At 46.9% G+C, this 16,415-nt stretch overlaps 7 protein-coding genes across 7 annotated transcripts; 3 read left to right on the plus strand and 4 right to left on the minus strand.

Moving 5' to 3' along the window:
• Positions 1–307: 307 nt before the first annotated feature.
• Positions 308–1,946, plus strand: I302_104362 (porphobilinogen deaminase; the record flags this gene model as incomplete). Its single annotated transcript, XM_019189726.1, has 2 exons — positions 308–946; positions 1,137–1,946. The coding sequence occupies 2 exons, from the start codon at positions 308–310 to the stop codon at positions 1,944–1,946; spliced, it is 1,449 nt and encodes a 482-aa protein (XP_019049288.1).
• Positions 1,947–2,429: 483 nt separating this feature from the next.
• On the plus strand, positions 2,430–3,327 carry I302_104363 (uncharacterized protein; the record flags this gene model as incomplete). Its single annotated transcript, XM_019189727.1, has 5 exons — positions 2,430–2,478; positions 2,544–2,579; positions 2,672–2,752; positions 2,828–2,938; positions 2,996–3,327. The coding sequence occupies 5 exons, from the start codon at positions 2,430–2,432 to the stop codon at positions 3,325–3,327; spliced, it is 609 nt and encodes a 202-aa protein (XP_019049289.1).
• A 145-nt stretch (positions 3,328–3,472) lies between these two features.
• I302_104364 (uncharacterized protein) lies at positions 3,473–5,420 on the minus strand (the record flags this gene model as incomplete). Its single annotated transcript, XM_019189728.1, has 6 exons — positions 3,473–3,716; positions 3,809–4,295; positions 4,345–4,565; positions 4,620–4,790; positions 4,850–5,283; positions 5,346–5,420. 6 exons carry the CDS (start codon positions 5,418–5,420, stop codon positions 3,473–3,475), a joined length of 1,632 nt encoding a protein of 543 aa, XP_019049290.1.
• Positions 5,421–5,752: 332 nt separating this feature from the next.
• On the plus strand, positions 5,753–9,660 carry I302_104365 (uncharacterized protein; the record flags this gene model as incomplete). Its single annotated transcript, XM_019189729.2, has 14 exons — positions 5,753–5,771; positions 5,836–5,949; positions 6,015–6,101; positions 6,154–6,368; positions 6,418–6,620; positions 6,672–6,833; positions 6,888–7,002; positions 7,077–7,161; positions 7,220–7,299; positions 7,360–8,804; positions 8,908–9,083; positions 9,212–9,363; positions 9,422–9,457; positions 9,541–9,660. The coding sequence occupies 14 exons, from the start codon at positions 5,753–5,755 to the stop codon at positions 9,658–9,660; spliced, it is 3,009 nt and encodes a 1,002-aa protein (XP_019049291.2).
• A 359-nt stretch (positions 9,661–10,019) lies between these two features.
• Positions 10,020–11,918, minus strand: I302_104366 (uncharacterized protein; the record flags this gene model as incomplete). Its single annotated transcript, XM_019189730.1, has 6 exons — positions 10,020–10,100; positions 10,180–10,608; positions 10,704–10,828; positions 10,936–11,057; positions 11,115–11,269; positions 11,352–11,918. 6 exons carry the CDS (start codon positions 11,916–11,918, stop codon positions 10,020–10,022), a joined length of 1,479 nt encoding a protein of 492 aa, XP_019049292.1.
• Positions 11,919–12,360: 442 nt separating this feature from the next.
• I302_104367 (uncharacterized protein) lies at positions 12,361–13,106 on the minus strand (the record flags this gene model as incomplete). Its single annotated transcript, XM_019189731.1, has 6 exons — positions 12,361–12,471; positions 12,595–12,673; positions 12,736–12,750; positions 12,818–12,825; positions 12,884–12,931; positions 13,017–13,106. 6 exons carry the CDS (start codon positions 13,104–13,106, stop codon positions 12,361–12,363), a joined length of 351 nt encoding a protein of 116 aa, XP_019049293.1.
• A 480-nt stretch (positions 13,107–13,586) lies between these two features.
• Positions 13,587–16,215, minus strand: I302_104368 (uncharacterized protein; the record flags this gene model as incomplete). Its single annotated transcript, XM_019189732.1, has 4 exons — positions 13,587–13,744; positions 13,885–15,805; positions 15,869–16,006; positions 16,123–16,215. The coding sequence occupies 4 exons, from the start codon at positions 16,213–16,215 to the stop codon at positions 13,587–13,589; spliced, it is 2,310 nt and encodes a 769-aa protein (XP_019049294.1).
• Between the last annotated feature and the right edge of the window lie 200 nt (positions 16,216–16,415).

Below are 16,415 nucleotides of genomic sequence, written 5' to 3' on the forward strand. Positions count from 1 at the left end.
TTATCCCGTAGTCAACCAAAGCTTAGCATCCTTTACTTTCTCCTCACTACACAACTACTTGAAACGAATCGAAAACGAAAAAAGAAAAAGGGGATATACATAAAATCGTATCATCCGATCGCATACTCCTTCAACTACTCTACGACCCCCCTCATAACGCATCCCCCAAGTAAACAAAAGTTTACTCCCTCCCCACTCATCCAAAATTCCACCCTCATCTTCAAACCCACCTCGTCTCCCCCTGCCCCTCCCAGCGCACTTCCACATCCCCACCGAAACCAATACACCCTGCTGTGAGACCTGCGAGATGACCTCCTCTTGTCCATGGCACACCAACTCCACGGCCGTCAATCGACGTCCTGTCCCCGATCGAGATTTACTTCTGGCCATGAAAGCCCAGGCGAATAGCTTCGTATTGGGAACGAGGAAATCGAATTTGGCGTTGATTCAGACTGGACATGTTGCCGACGATCTTCGTTTGCTCCATAACTCCCCCTCTCCCTCCGAACAATCAGAGAATCAAGAAGAAGAAGAAGGTAGTGGACCGGAGAAGAGGGATAATGTTACACCCTACACATTCAGTATAGAATCCATGACCACAGTCGGAGATCGAAACCAAACTACCCCCCTTCATCTACTCTCACCATACTCCTCTACCCAACCTGCCAAATCCCTCTGGACCGACGAGTTGGAAGCACGACTCATCAATGGTCATTTCGATATGCTCATTCACTCGCTCAAGGATGTACCTACAGTTTTGAAGGATGGGTGCGAGATTGGATGTATGGTTAAGAGACATGATCCGAGAGATGCCTTGGTGATCAAGGAGGGATTACCGTATACTTCGTTGGATCAGTTGCCTGATGGGAGCGTTGTAGGTACGGGGAGTGTTAGGAGGGTGGCGCAGTTGAAGAGAGCTTATCCGAGGTTGGTCTTTGAGGATATGGTGAGTTCACTGTTCTTTCTTGCTTCGACTTACCATTTCATCGATTCCCCTTCTTGCAGTCACAAAAACTCGGACATATCCTTATACCGTATCCCTTTGTTCTCTCCTTCGGCTTCTTCTCGTTCACGTTCTGACGATGATCTCATTCCCTTCAATTGCTTTACTGACCTTTCGTCTCCCTCACTTCCAGCGAGGAAACCTCAACACCCGATTCTCCAAGCTCGATAACCCCTCCTCACCCTTCTCCGCCCTCATCCTCGCCATGTCCGGCCTCTCTCGACTGGGCATGGCTCACCGAGTGGTCGCGACTCTCGAATCGCCCGTCCTGATGCATGCCGTCGGACAAGGTGCCCTCGCAGTTGAAATCAGATCAGACGACATGAGGACCCGAAATTGTCTCAGGGGATTGGGTCATTGGCCCACTGAATGGACGTGCGGAGCTGAGAGAGGATGTCTCAGGGTATTGGAGGGAGGATGTTCGGTCCCTGTCGGAGTGGAGAGTGAGATTGTAGAATTGGCTGAAGAGGATTTGGAAGGATTGGAAGCACAGGGTGTTGAAGATCCTTTTAAGGGGGAGGATGAGGAACAGCTGAAAGATGATTCACCAATGTTACATTTCTCTGGACTTATCGATATCAAACCCGATACCCGACCATCCACACCAACATTCTTCAAAAACTCTCTTCCACCACTTAGGAAACGATTCGCCAAATTGACTTTATCAGCCTGTGTGACCGCTACCGACGGGAGCAAACATGTACTGTACGAGCCCAAGTCTGTATTGGTCAGATCGTATAGACAGGCTGAGCGATTTGGAGAAGAGTGCGCGAGGGAATTGAGGAGGATGGGTGCTAGTGAGATTTTGGATGAGATCAATAGGATTAGGAAGGAGCGGGAGAGGCAGGATTTGGAGAGGGCTATTCAGAGGAGTAAAGCTTTGCAGGAGGAGAGGGAGAAGATGGGGAAAGTTGAGGGTGGGGAGGCTGAGGTGGTTGCTTAGGAGTCGGTAGTCGGTTGCTTTTTGGTGGTTTACTTTGGCATCTTTCTTGTGCATTAGCATTTTTTTTCATTATCATTCCGGTACGATACGTTATTTTGCTGCTGATTATTATATCGGTAGATTCACCATGTATATTTCACATATTGCATTTTGCGGTTGACTGATTTATATTTACGAAACTGACCTTGAGCTGACGGTATGAATTGTAAATCTGATGGAAAAGGAAGATGTGATTAACTTAGGACGCACAGACCTTCAATATATCAATACAAGCAGTTGATGCACCACCATTTGGATATCACATGTTATGAGTATCTATCTCGTCTCCCTTCTTTTTCCTTTTCCTTCTTCTTCTTTCTCCATCTTATGGCATTAATCGAGAGCAATCTACATAGCTGAAAGTGAGTTACTTCGTCGTCGTATTGAGGGAACGCCTGGCAGCTGATCGTTATGTACTGTACAATACAATAGGTACGAGCAACCATGAATCACACTCCACCCTCTACAAATGCTTTCCCTTCCACTTCCACAGGTGATATTTTCCACACTGACTTGTCAGCTGACGTTAACTTGGCTGATATATCCTATCCTATCTAGACCAGGTCTCTCCCCCTGCTATTACTGAGGTCAAAGGTGATCCTCATTCCTCATGATAGGTTGATCCTGATAACGGTATAACGCTTGATGGCTTATACTGTATTTCATACTGTCGATGTATAATACAGAGTTGGAACGTCCCCTCATCTCGACTGACGGACCTGACTTGGAAGAAGCTGAGCATTTGAATGATGTGACGATGATTCAAGGTATTTATAATTGCTGATCCCTTAGGCACTACTGATGATTATTACTCTGACGCATTCTGGTTACTCTGGAAATAGATGCTGACGAGGAAGAAGACGAAGATGAAGATGAGGAAGATACGCTTGTCGATATCAACACGATGGACCAGACTAGTTTGAAAGAACTCGAAGAAGAGATGTCTCGTCATGGTGAGTCGACCCTGACATACAGCGCTTCTATTTATACTCATACTGGGCAAGTTATAGTCAAAGCTCGGTCTAAAGACGGAGACGGTCCCTCCGCCCAACTTGTTGATGTATCATTCCGACCTCTTTCAAAGGAAGGAACCGAGGTATCCGTATTCGCTCGATCAACTTCTTCGTGGTGCGATGGACCGGTACTCAATAGCGGATTCATATACTGCTCCGAGGGATGTTACTCTGCATACTTCGCTCGATATGGTAAAGAGATTCCTACTTGTAATGTCTGTGAAGGCGTTGTCGGTGAGGGATGTAAGGAACGAGATATCTGTGAGAATTGTAGGAAGAGGATCGCCAGAGAGAAGAGGAAGAAGAGGAAAGATGCGAAAAAGTTGTAATCTCCTAGCGTAATACTTGTGGGTTTCTCGGATCGTAGTGTACCATACCATGTGAAGTCGTATTATGTCATATTTTTATCATGTCAGTAGTTGTATAACCTAAGGGAATCGTCATCACGTTACAATGCATATAGGTGTACATACATCACCACTCCCATATCCCCCTAAACTCTCTCCAATCATCGTCCCCACCACCTCCCACAACCACTCCACCCCCATTCGCCTCCCTCTCGAACCTCTCGATCTCCTCCTGATCAAACAGTTTCTGGAAACATGATCGTCCGGGAGTATTGTAGTGCTTGTATGGGTCTTTAGGGTTGATAGATGCACCGCAGCGATAGCAGAAATGGGCATTACATCTACCGCATGTCATGTGGTTGCAGCCGTGACTGAATCGCAAATTAACAACAACATCAGCACAGTGCCTAATCTGGTCGCGGATCTTTCGATAATGTTGAGGTTCATGGAAGAAACAACATACCTCTTCTCCACCCTCACTCCGCATCCAGAACAAGGACTAGTTTTACTTTCCATCCAACTCTTATTCGCCTCATCCTCGAGATACTGCCTAACCATCCTCTCCAAATTCGCTTTCCCCCTCTTGACTTCCATCCTCCTCCTCCCCTCACTCCCCTCCGGATAGCCCAGATACTCTGAAACAATAAATGACGTTTGGGGGAACGCACACGGTGTATGGGGTCCATGCCATGTTGCGTTGCAATATAGACAGAACGAGTACGAGCATTTGGGGCACGTCCGATGGCGTAGCCATCTGTCTTCGGTTGGTATGGAGGGAGTAGGGATATCGTTTGAAGATGCGGTGCCAGATGATGAAGTGGAAGAGGACAGGTCGGATAGTCTGATTACCTTTGAAGTGAACGATGGATCGAATGATACGAATGTGGACAGTGGTGGTGGTGGTACGGCGGCCTGACATGATGGTCTGGGACATATCGTATATAACGGGTCTTAGAGGAGGATTAGCAGAGGTCATATTTTAGTGTGGATAGGACTTACCAATCTCGGCTTTACGTTTCTCCTTTACATCCTCCCATCTCTCCCTTAGCTCCCTCCCTACGACACTCTCCACCAGGACCGCATCAACATCGCTATCCAACTGCTCCCCTCGATCACGCAATGCGCGCTGCTTCGTACATGATACACTGGGGCATGAGACGTTTTCCAGTGACCCTTCGGTGATTGCCAATGACCAGCAGGAGCTGAGGCATGGCGTGCAGCTGCACAAGGTATCAGCATGAGTTCTTACATGAAACTTACACTTGTAAACTTACAAGACGCAACCACACCCCGGTATCTGTACACATGATTTACCCTTCCGGTTCTCGAGACAGATCGAACATGAAAAGGCGGTCTTTTCGAAATCCGAATGTAGCTGACTTGCATTGTAGGTTTTGAGCATCGTATGGAACGTTGAGGGGGTGAGCATGGGTGGGATAGATAGCCTGCAGATGTGTTAGCACCTCTTGGTGATGAAATAGGTAGGTAGGGTGACTGAACTCACTCCAACGCCGGACCATTGAACATCCCCAGATCAGTCAAGAAATCACCATTCCCAACCCATTCCCACCATTTCCAAATTACTCCTACACCCTCTCCAAATCCCTTTTTCTCCTCCTCCCACATCTCTTGCAGCTTGTCTTGCACTTGTCTAAGCTTGGTTCGAGGCAGCCAATTGCCCAATTTCTCGCCACTGGGCAATGGTGCTCTGAGGGAAATGACTTTGGCAGATTCGATCGTGGGGTACGCAGGCGGGAAGAGGATCTTGAGAGTAAGAGCGGGTAGATGGGATAGTCCGAGAGATGCTGAGGGTCCTGATGAAGTGTCCAGTTGAACTTGATGGGAGGTGGGCAGAGTGATCGGGAGAGTGAGTGTTAGGAGACGTCCTGGTCTATCATCGGGGTTGGGATGGACAGTGATCAGCGAGGGGTATATGGACTGGAGATGACAAGATGCAATCAGCTTAACCCATACTCTGATGGTTCGACTAGCTAACTTACCTCCAGTACGGTTATTTCGTCCTCCTGAAGGGAAGCACACTGAGCGGCAACTTCATCGAGGTGATCATCGGACATATCGTAAGTCGACTATACGGATTCTTTTGTCGAGTGAGGTTGAGCTCTTCAAGATGTCACCAACACCGAGTGATTCTGCCTTGCCAGATGATCAAATGGTATGCTTTAGTAAAGTAGGAGCATGTAAGAAAAGTTGTAAGCAGAAGATGAATAACAATCGAGCAAAGCGTGTATAAAGCACGGTCACGTAAAGTGGAGGTTGTCCAACGAGAATAATCGCGAACCAAATACCCCCTCTCAAATGTTGACTTTTCTTTCTCTTCTTTGCTATGCATCAACATATATTTCATAGCATATTCATTACTGTCACGGAGTCAACATAGAGGAGGGAGATGAGTGGATCGATAAGAGGTGAGTCTCCCGATGTTTGAGGGGAACAGGTTGCGAAGTACTGAATCCCTCTCTTTCAACATAGCTATCGACACCGACTCGGTCCACCGGATCCACTCTGGACAGGTGGTACTAGACCTCCAAGGCGCTATCAAAGAGCTCGTGGAGAATAGTCTTGATGCTGGTGCTACTGTGATTGGTTAGCTCTTCTTCGCCTTCTTCTGAACGATGACTTATAGCTAACGACGTGTTCATCTCTCACAGACGTTCGAATCAAAGATAATGGGTTGGATAGTATCGAAATATCAGATAATGGCTCGGGAATAGCTGAGAGTGATTGGGAATCTATCGGTACGTCAGCTGAGTGCTGCCTAGTCCGGCTCCCCAGCTGACCTTTATACAGGGCTGAAGCATCACACGTCCAAATTACCTTCTCTATCCGATCTATACAAAGTCACGACATTCGGATTCCGAGGTGAAGCCTTGTCTGCGCTATGTGCGCTATGTGAGAACGTCACGATAGTCACTGCGACGAAGGAGACCGCACCTATGGGAGCTATCATCAAGCTTGGTAGAGATGGGAGAGTAGTCGATTGCTCAGGGAGGATAGCTAGACCTGTAAGTGATACTTGCCAATCCGTGATGGTTGTGCTAAGTCGCAGCTCAGCGCGGGACTACCATAACTCTCACTGGGCTGTTCACTCCCCTCCCTGTACGACGCAAAGAGTTTGAGCGTACAGTCAAGCGAGAACTCACCAAAGCTCTTACCCTCCTCACTGCTTATGCTTTGGTGCCGGCTAGTGTGTCCTTACCAGATGGAAGGCAGGGCGTAAGGCTGAGAGTAGAGACCATAGGTGCTGGAAAAGCGGGGTAAGCTTTTGGGGCTGTCGATATGGTACATCTAGCTGATTTGACCTCTAGCAAACGTAATGTCCAACTTTCGACGGACGGTAGAGGATCGCTCCGGGCGTCTGTGGGTGCAGTATGGGGACATAAAGCACTGGAAGGTGTACAGGATATCAATCTGGAGCTTGAAGTGGAGATCGATCGAGTTATGGCTAGGAGGGAGGGGATCTCAGAAACGTGAGCTAGTAGCAAGCGGCCTTACGCATGAACCAGAGCTGACAGTGGTTATAGTACACAAACTGTTAAAGTTGTTGGGTTGATATCCTCAGCTCAGTGGGGTCAGGGCAGGTCTAGTGCAGATAGACAATTCTACTTTATAAATGGAAGGCCGTGTAATCTCACCAGTGTGAGTTGTGAATTTCTCGCCGTTGTCAGAGTCCAATGATTCCAAGGTAGAGATACAGCTGACATGATGCACAGGTTGCTAAAGCAATCAACGAAGTGTACAAATCCTTCAACACGCATCAAGTACCACTAGCTATACTGGATTTCCAAATCCCACCTCGTGAGCTACCTGCTTCATGGAATGTGGCTTTAAACTTATACTTGCTCTTCTTCTGCAGAAAGCGTCGACATCAATGTCAGTCCCGACAAACGAACGATATTTGTTCATAGCGAAGATAAGCTGATTGAAGCGCTAAAAGTGAGCTGTTTCGATCTCTGTGGATTTCAGACTCAAGCTGACTTCTCACTGTTCTACCAGATCGCTCTCGATGAATACTTCCAACCCTCTCGATCTACCTTTGCTGTTGGGGGTGCTACTCAGACTGTCAAGACTATACGGCAAACTCAATCACAGTTGACGCAGTTCGGCAAAGCAATAATTGAAGCTGACGGGGAGGAGGAGTCCGAGGGTACAGCAGAGGAAGCGGAAGAGCAAGATTCTGAACACGATGAACTAGATGGAGATGGTGTGATGGATGAGCGAGATCAAACCTCTGAAGGTGATGAGCCACGTCAGGCGATGGTGGTTGATTCTCAGCCAGAAGAACAGGACATACAAGCTCCGTCCAGTCGAAGACGGAGGTCATCGCCCATCATCCAGATTGATACAGAATCAGAGGGCGAGACAGAACTTTCCCGACCATCATCTCGATCGCAACCTTCCCGTGTACCCTCAAGAACATCATCCCAACGTCGTACGGCACCTTCATCGCCTCCGTCCATTCCCAAGAGAGTGCTTCAGCAGACTCTGAACACTTCTCAAGCTTCGTGGTCTCCTGATAGGAAGTCGAAGTCATCCTCTCGTTCGTCCTGCGCAGGTCCTGGACCTAGTTCGAGGGAAGCTAGATTAGGACTGAGGAAAAGGCTAGAAGGGTATGCCAGTCAGAGTGGGAGGGTGATTAGGGGTGATAGCGAGGAGGTGGAGGAAGGGGATGGAGAGGAAGTGGAGTCGGATGGGGCGGATGAAGAGGTCGATGAGACGGAACAAGGTGGAATGGAAGTAGAGGAGGATGAGCCGCAGGAGGCTGAAAATCCGGAAGAGGAAGACAAATTACTGGAAGACAATGATAACAATTCAGATGGTGGAGATATGCAGTTGGAGGGAGATGATGGGGTGGACGTCGATCTGAAGAGAGGTCGACCGCCTGAAGAACCTCTGTTCGAAGATGATCCGGATACTTCGCCTGTGGAAGAAGAACCGACTGAACCTGAAGAAATACCTATACCAATTGATGTGCAAGAAGATCGGCCATCGGCAAGGCGCAAATCCAGTAGTTATCGAGACGAGATCAGTTCCACTGGTATACAGGGTGAGATGAAGCTATCCTTCAACCTGCCACGGCTCAAGGCAAGATATGCGAATAAACATACACATCAAGATCAATTGAAGGCTAAAGACGCATTCAGTGTGATTAAAGAAGGTGGAATATCAGATGCGGCGGGAATATCAAATAGGAATATGCAACTTGCCGAAGAAGCTTTATCGAGGGTGATTTCGAAAGATGATTTCAACAGGATGGAAGTATTGGGTCAATTCAATAAGGGATTCATCATTGCTAGATTACAGCATCCGCCTTCTACTGGGAATGAGCAAGATCAGGGGACGGATGATTTGTTCATTATTGATCAACACGCTTCGGATGAGAAGTTTAATTTTGAGACTTTGCAAAGGACTACGGTGATCAAGGGACAGGCTTTGATCAAGTGAGTTTGGGTTGGTTCTAACAGAGCTCGAGTTTTTCCGTGGTGAACCTAAAGAGAAGTGTGTGGACTACGCTGATATATTGTTTTTCATTTCACTTGGAAGACCAAGACCACTACAGCTCACTGCAGGCGACGAGATAGTCGCTATGGAGAATTTGGATATCCTATCTAAAAATGGCTTCGACGTGAAGGTTGATGAAGATGCTCTACCAGGTCAAGGAGAGAGGATCAACCTGGTAGCTATGCCTGTTAGTAAGGAGACGACATTTGATTTCAAGGGTGAGTTGTAATTCATTCATTCATATCACTAGTCGTACATCTACATCCGTCCATTTCCCGAGGGGAGGTTCTGCGTATTTCAGCGAGGATCATAGATGAGAGGTAATTGCTGATGAGATGAATGACAGATCTCGAACAACTCCTCCACATGTTAAGTGATAGTTCCCGAACGCACGGACAGATGGTAAGATGTACCAAGGCGAGATCGATGTTCGCCATGCGAGCTTGTAGGAAGAGCGTGATGATAGGCAAGAGTCTGAACAAAAGTCAGATGGTCAATGTGGGTACTAACATCCTGTATTATATTGATGTACACTGTATGCTAATTTGTACGACAGTTGCTCAGAAATATGGGTACGATCGATCAACCCTGGGTGAGTCGAGTCGTTTTCATAAAAGCGAAATTCAGTTACGTATCTATACGGTCACTGACAGCCCCCTTTTTCTTTTACCGCAGAACTGTCCACACGGTAGACCCACGATGAGACACCTCATCAAGATTGATCGACCTACCGGATCGCGTTCGGGGAAAGATAGGATAGATTGGACGAGGTTTAAGAAGGACCAGGCTGTCTAGTGTGCACTGAATTATATGTCATATCTTGATGACTACGTAGCTTGACAGATCATTGGTTTCATCAGATATATACATGATAATGAATACTACGAGTATATCATGAATCGATGTAATATTGCACAAGAGCACTCGGTCCGTGATTCTGTCTTTGCAAGTCAGGTTCTGCATCTGCGAATGGGATAGGAATGTATACAATTGTGAACAGGTTTTCGTACTTTGGGTAAACAGAGTCTGTCAGAGAGAAGAAGGTTATCTAATGGGGATATCTATGATTATATACAAATATACGTGATTGGGAACAGAGAAAAGGATATACACAACTTCGAACTAAGAGAGAAATCAGCGGTATGTAGATAGGATCAATCCTTCTGGATGGTGGATAAGGCCCATGTTTTGAGGTCATCCTGAGTGACCTTCGATTTACTGATCCAGTCGGAAGCCTATGCAACATTGAATAACAGTGATCAGCGTTGATCATACCGCACTCCTAGCTGATATATTCCATAAGACCCAACTCACCAGCAGCTCCTGAGGCGATTTCCTATCATTCGGATCCTTGTACAGACAATCCTGCACGAACGTTGTCGCTTCGACAGGGTATGTGCGTCTCTTCGAAACGAGTTTTGGAGCAGGCTCGTTGACTATATGTTGCAGCAAATCAAGGATAGACATGGTATGTCCCCCACCGGCCAGACTGACACCCTTGGATTTCCTCTTCTCTTTCTTGTTGTCGGAAGAAGAGGGGACAGGGAGTTTAGGTCGTTGGGTCGATAATGGCAATGTAGCATCTTCGTCAAACTCTTCGTGATCTGATTCTTCCTCTTCTTCCTCTTCGTTGCCTTGGGAATCGGTGAATGGGAATCTACCTAGTGCTAATTCGATAAGCGAGATACCAAGGGACCAGACGTCGGATTTGATTGTGTATGGTGCACCTTGGATACGCTCGGGCTGGGAACATGATCAAAAGTATCAGCTATGGTCATCCTGCGTCTAGATGATACGATACTTTTCAGAGGAAGTTTACGCTGTGTAGTCCCACTCACACTCATATAGGTACTCGTCCCCACAAACGTATTCGCAATACTATTGATCAATTCTCCTGACACGCCAAAATCGCAAATCTTGATTTCACCATTGGTGTTCGCAAGGATATTGGACGGTTTGATATCTATGGTTCCACCCGAGAAAATCGGAATCAGTGTTGGTCTGTGTGTCTGGTTGCTTGTGTGTGTAGGACACACGGATCACAGTAAACAAAGGATGTACCGGACATACCTCTATGAATGATTCGATGGACATCGTACAGATACATCAAGCCGTGTAACACCGCTTCAGCTACTTTGCCGACCACTTCGATGGGGATCGGACCGATATGTCTGTAGATGTCGTTGAGGGATCTGCCAGAGTATGGATTGTAAGCAAGGCGCATAGTATAATCATGAGAGACGACCCACCCAGCATCCATCAGTTCTAATACGATCCCCACATGCACGTCGACGGGGAAACACCCGTAGTACCCCACGATATAAGGTGAATTGCAGTCATTCATAATTTGCAGTTCTCGTAGGATCTGTTTTCGTACGCTGGGCTTGGCATCGACAAGAATGAGCTGTATTCGCATACCCACATCAGTACGACATTCCATGGTTACGATTTCGACTGATGACTGGTAAATTATTGAATGAACCCACCTTCCTAGCCATGACGCAGTTCCTCTTCTTATTCCAAACCTTAGTAACGGTCCCCCCATTACCCGCCCCCAGATCAGTGATAATCTCAAGATCCTCATCTTTCACCAGATCCTCCCCATCCTTATCCTTGTGTTTACTCCTCTTCTTCTCCTTATCGCCCTTCTTCCTCGAGCCGGTAGTGAGGTTGGTATTGGTCGAAGAGTCGCTATGATGGGACGAAGAGTTATTTATCGGTGAATCGGGTAGTGACAAGCTATTATTCGATGAAGTGGATTTGGAAGATAATTGCAGATGTGCGATTTCCTCCCTCAGCCTCTCAGCCTCGTTTATTATACTACTCCCTCCCCCGCCTCCGTTCGCATCTCTTGGAGTGACGCCATCCCCGTTGGTAGGTAGACCGGGGGCGGCTCTGGTGGGTTTGAGGATGGATTTGGAGATGTCGAGGCCGAGGGGTTTTTTACGGGATATGGATGATTTGGGTGTACCGAATGATGAGGAACTCGCGGAGGGAGTTGGGGAGGCGAGCGATGGGATGGGTTTGGAAGTTGAGGGGGCCGGTTGTGACATGGTGCGGGTGGGGTGATTGGGCGTGAAGGGGACAAAGCGAGGTGGGTGACGGTTTGGTCGCAGCTGATTATTGTGTTTTGAGCGTTGGCGAGGCGAACAAGCTGGACCTCTCTGATGTGGTGCGATCTGTAGTGTGCAAGAGAGAAGCTTAGTATCCTGATTTTGTTGTGATCTCTTATCGACAGGGATGATGTGCAGATACAGAACAAAGAGAGAAAGGTCAAGAAACTGATTCAATCAACTATCTATCGACTGTCAATGCATCGATCTAGTATCACAACTAGTATCGCGTCACTATGCGGTCCACTCGCGTCATATTACGTAAATAAGAATCTTCCTTTCTTCTTCGTACTGGGCATTATCCAAAGGACATCCTGTGGTTGATACTAGATGCTATGCATACGAGGATACATCACACCCAAAGTAGAGGCGACAAGGTACCTCATTGCACCACACAAACAGGATTCTCCTCAGCCGGGAGGTCCTTCTTGGCAGGCCCCTTCTTAACCACAGATACAGGTAATAGAAACCCTCCAGGAACTTTGGTGCCTGTCTGCGAAAAGACCAGAACATTAGTCTGTTGGGTATCTCGGAGTGGTCATAGGAGGGGTATAATGATAAGGTTGCTGTTGCAGTTTTCTATAAGGAAAAAGTTACATGGTAGAAGATGACTTACTGGGAAATGTAAGCCGAAGTCTACTGTGGATTGCATAGCGAATGACGCTCCTTTAGGCAAGAGCGTTCCTGCTGGGAGGCTATGGATCGGATCATGTCAGTACGAGTATGGATGTTGGTGATTGACCCATATCAGACTCACAATACACCTTCGGTTCTGCGTTCGAAAGAATCAAGATCAGTCAAGTCCAGTGCTGTGATCTCAGTCGATAAAATCAACCCACAAAGTATGCTACACTCCCACATATATCAGCTCATATCAAGAAACGAGGGACACTCCTCAAACTCACATAAGCTCCAAACCTCTTAACATACCCCGGAATCTCATCGTCCTTATCCTGCGCCACGAATTCAATCAACAGGTTAAGATCTCTCCAATCGTCATTTTGGGAACTGATGCTCTGATACGGTCGATGCACTCACATCAGGAGGTGGAGGGGTGACCACGAACGGATTGAGAGGTCCAGTTATCCCGTCGCCTCCGCCATATCCACCGCCGTGGGGAGCTTGCATCGTTGTTCGTGTTCGTTACTTTAGAGATCCGCTGCTACAGTTGAAAGAGACAGATTTGACGGATCTTGGTGGTTTATGTATTTCTTGCTATTTCGGATTGATCAAAATTCTACTTAGTAATTTGCCTTATAAATGCTCAGCGTTAGCTCAACTAGTACGTGGTATTGGCGTTTTCAAGGATGATATCGATCAATCAAGTAAGTAAGTAAGAAAGGAGCGATCATGATCATCGCAAGGATCAAACCGTCAAAGGATCTTCCACGTCCCCGATCCTTCTTTCGGCCGATATTAATGATCTTTCCACTGTGTATGCGTGTGGATGGACAGAGCACAGGTCATACATCGTGGCGACTAGACAACAACAAAGGTATGATGAAGTAGTGTATATACAACCTATATACATCAGAATGTAAGCTAAGTCCGCGAAGCTCCATACATCCATTTGTGCACACAGGAACTCACAGAGGTGAAATCAGAAGATCAGAACCCCGCAAAACTACCCGAAGAAATCATACTTCCCAACGATCCTGTGCCAGACGGCTGAGCTTGTGATAATTGAGACCACCCTCCTTCTCCTGTCGGTGTTGCGGGGATAGCCTTCTTGCACGTATGATGTATATAATACCCGTCTTTCGAGCCTATTCCGCGAACATTTTAGCTGACACACCTTTACATATGGACTGTCATTTCCAATCCAGCTTTCTTCAGATGGGGGAAGGGAACCAACGACATTCCGGAGAGGAAAAGAGGGGAACGATGAAAACAGAACCCAGCTCACCAGCAACTTTCCTCAAATGACATCCCCCCTCCCCATCTCCACATTCGATATCCCATTCCAACCCCCAACTATACCTCCCTTTACCCCTTATACGCGATTCGACCATATTAGTGCTATAAGAATTTGAGATGTATTTCACTTTCGTCTTGATATGATCTATAAACTCCCGCTCGATCCGATCACAGTTATCTATACATAGCCACTGGATACTTGGTAATGGAGTGTGTTTCTCTTTTGCCTCTTGAGCTTGGATGACGTTACTGCTTGATGGTGTAGAGGGATGTGAGTCCGGTACGAACGATTTCTGACTCGATTGACTCTGCGTATAAGGTCTCGATGGGCCGAAGGGCGATGACTTTGCAGGAGTAGGTCTAAATGCACTACCCTTCTTGACCACTTCCTTATTCCTCGCTGACCTGATTCCCTGGGGCGTACGGGAAAGTATGAACCTCCGTAATGGCCCAGAGGTAATCTCGGTATTTCCAGAAATTGACAACCCCATCAAATTCGGTACCGAATCCTCCTCCTTGCCTCTCCTCTCCAGCGCTTCTAGGAACCTATTATCAAGCGGACAATACGATACATTCAAAAACTTCAGTCGAGGCATCCTGGGAAGTAGGTCCAGTAAATCGTTCAGGTCGATTGTACATCTTCCTATATCCAGGGATTCGAGACTTCCCAAAGCATCTTTCAAACCCGGAGTATCAATCAGCGGGGCGATCGAGGTCGATCCGATGGGGTGGACAGACCATAGATCTAGGTGTTTCAAGTTGGGCGCATGGATATCGTATAGCCCCAGATTCCTTGTTGATCCGGTTATACTGACTGTTTTCAAGTCGTCCAATGATATGTCTAATCCTCGGGACGAACGAGTCTGATTCCATTTAAATGCCCTTGAATCGGTATCTGTCAGGAGATAGGTGGAATCCCAAGTGATATTGATCATTTCGAATGTCTCCAAAGAAGGAAAATGGCAGATTAGCTCCGTGTGGTCCGTCCATGCTGCGTAGATGGTGCAGTTCTTGAGTCGGAGGGTGTATATACCGGATAAGTGGGTAAGGGAATGTTCCGTCCAGAATGGGGGATCATGCTCCTCATCCCCATTTCTCCTATGTTGAGGTACAGGAATACCGTTCTGCGTAGCTTGAGCTTGAAGAGTGAGGTCGTAGGAGTAATTATAGATATGTTCGTACCTCCCTCCTTCAATATCCAACTCTTTCAGACTCGAGCAGTCACAGGACAGTAGCCTATAAACCAGATCGGACACTTCAAACGAGGTAGATTTGATCTTCAGGTATTCCAAACTCTTGAATTCACCTTGCCAGAACCGACTAAATCTGCTTACATCCCCATTGATCGTCAATCGTTTCACATCTTTCAAGTGCGGTTTGAGTAGCTGAGAAATATCGGTTAATCTTGAAATATCGAAATCATCTCTAATGATAATCTCCTTGACCTTGTTCTTACTTCTTTCCAGAATGTACCTAACCCTCTCTATGACCCTCTTCTTACCCAATGTCAAGGTACTCCACAAACTACCAGTGTTCAAGAGAATGTTCCTCCATGTCCTACATACTCCGGCCATCCTGATGATGAATCCCATACCACTGTTTGATGATCCAGCCTCGGCGATGTTGATGATAACATCGGGAGATAACATGTTGATGAAATTCATTTTCACTTTCTTAGCCATCGCTCTGCCCAATTCGATCTTTCGTCTTTCCTCGGCACTTTGGGCTGCTCGACGCTGCTCGTTCTCGTGTTGTGCGAAGATCAGGTCGGATCGATAGCGCTGTAATGATTTGTATATTCTCTCGTCTTGGGTTTTGAAGGGACCCGCCTTGATAGCTTTGGTCATTATGCGGAGGGCAGCGTCTAGGCGTCCTATTTTGTGGAGAAGTCTTGCTTGGCGATAGTAGCCCTGTTTTGTACAATCAACATATATCCCTTCGACTTAGATAAGGGAAAGGATCAAGATGCTCACTCTGTAATCGTCAGGTGCATCTGCGATCATCATCTCAGTAGTCTTATAGGCCGAATCGTGCCATTCTGGAATTTCAGTCATTGCTTTGACTTTTAGGTCTAGTAAAGTATAGTTCCGTTTATTATTCAGACTGATTGCCTATAATGATGAGTGAGAGGTATCAGCTCATAGCGCATTATGTTATTGATATGATGTATAGCTGACCCTCTCTATTGAACGACCTTACAATTCACATGATGCGCTAGTCAACCCACCTTGTCAAACTGCTGCATTGCACCTTCCCAATCTTTCTCCTCCATCGCTCGTCTCCCATGATGCATGTATTGGTCTACCAGGGGTTTGTTCATGGTGGTGGTGTCTTCAAGCTTCATTCGCTTGGTCTTGCTCTTCTTTACTCAGGCTCAACGCCAGTGGGTCAAGGATCAGTCGAGGCACACTCGATTGAATATAAGGAGAGAAAAGCAAGAAGTATGCGAAATCAACATAACAGTTCATTGAGTTGAACCGGGAACATTGCTTAGAAGCAACAAATTGAGACGCGTCGTAG

Source organism: Kwoniella bestiolae, chromosome 2, assembly GCF_000512585.2.
Source record: "Kwoniella bestiolae CBS 10118 chromosome 2, complete sequence".
NCBI lineage: Eukaryota > Fungi > Basidiomycota > Tremellomycetes > Tremellales > Cryptococcaceae > Kwoniella > Kwoniella bestiolae.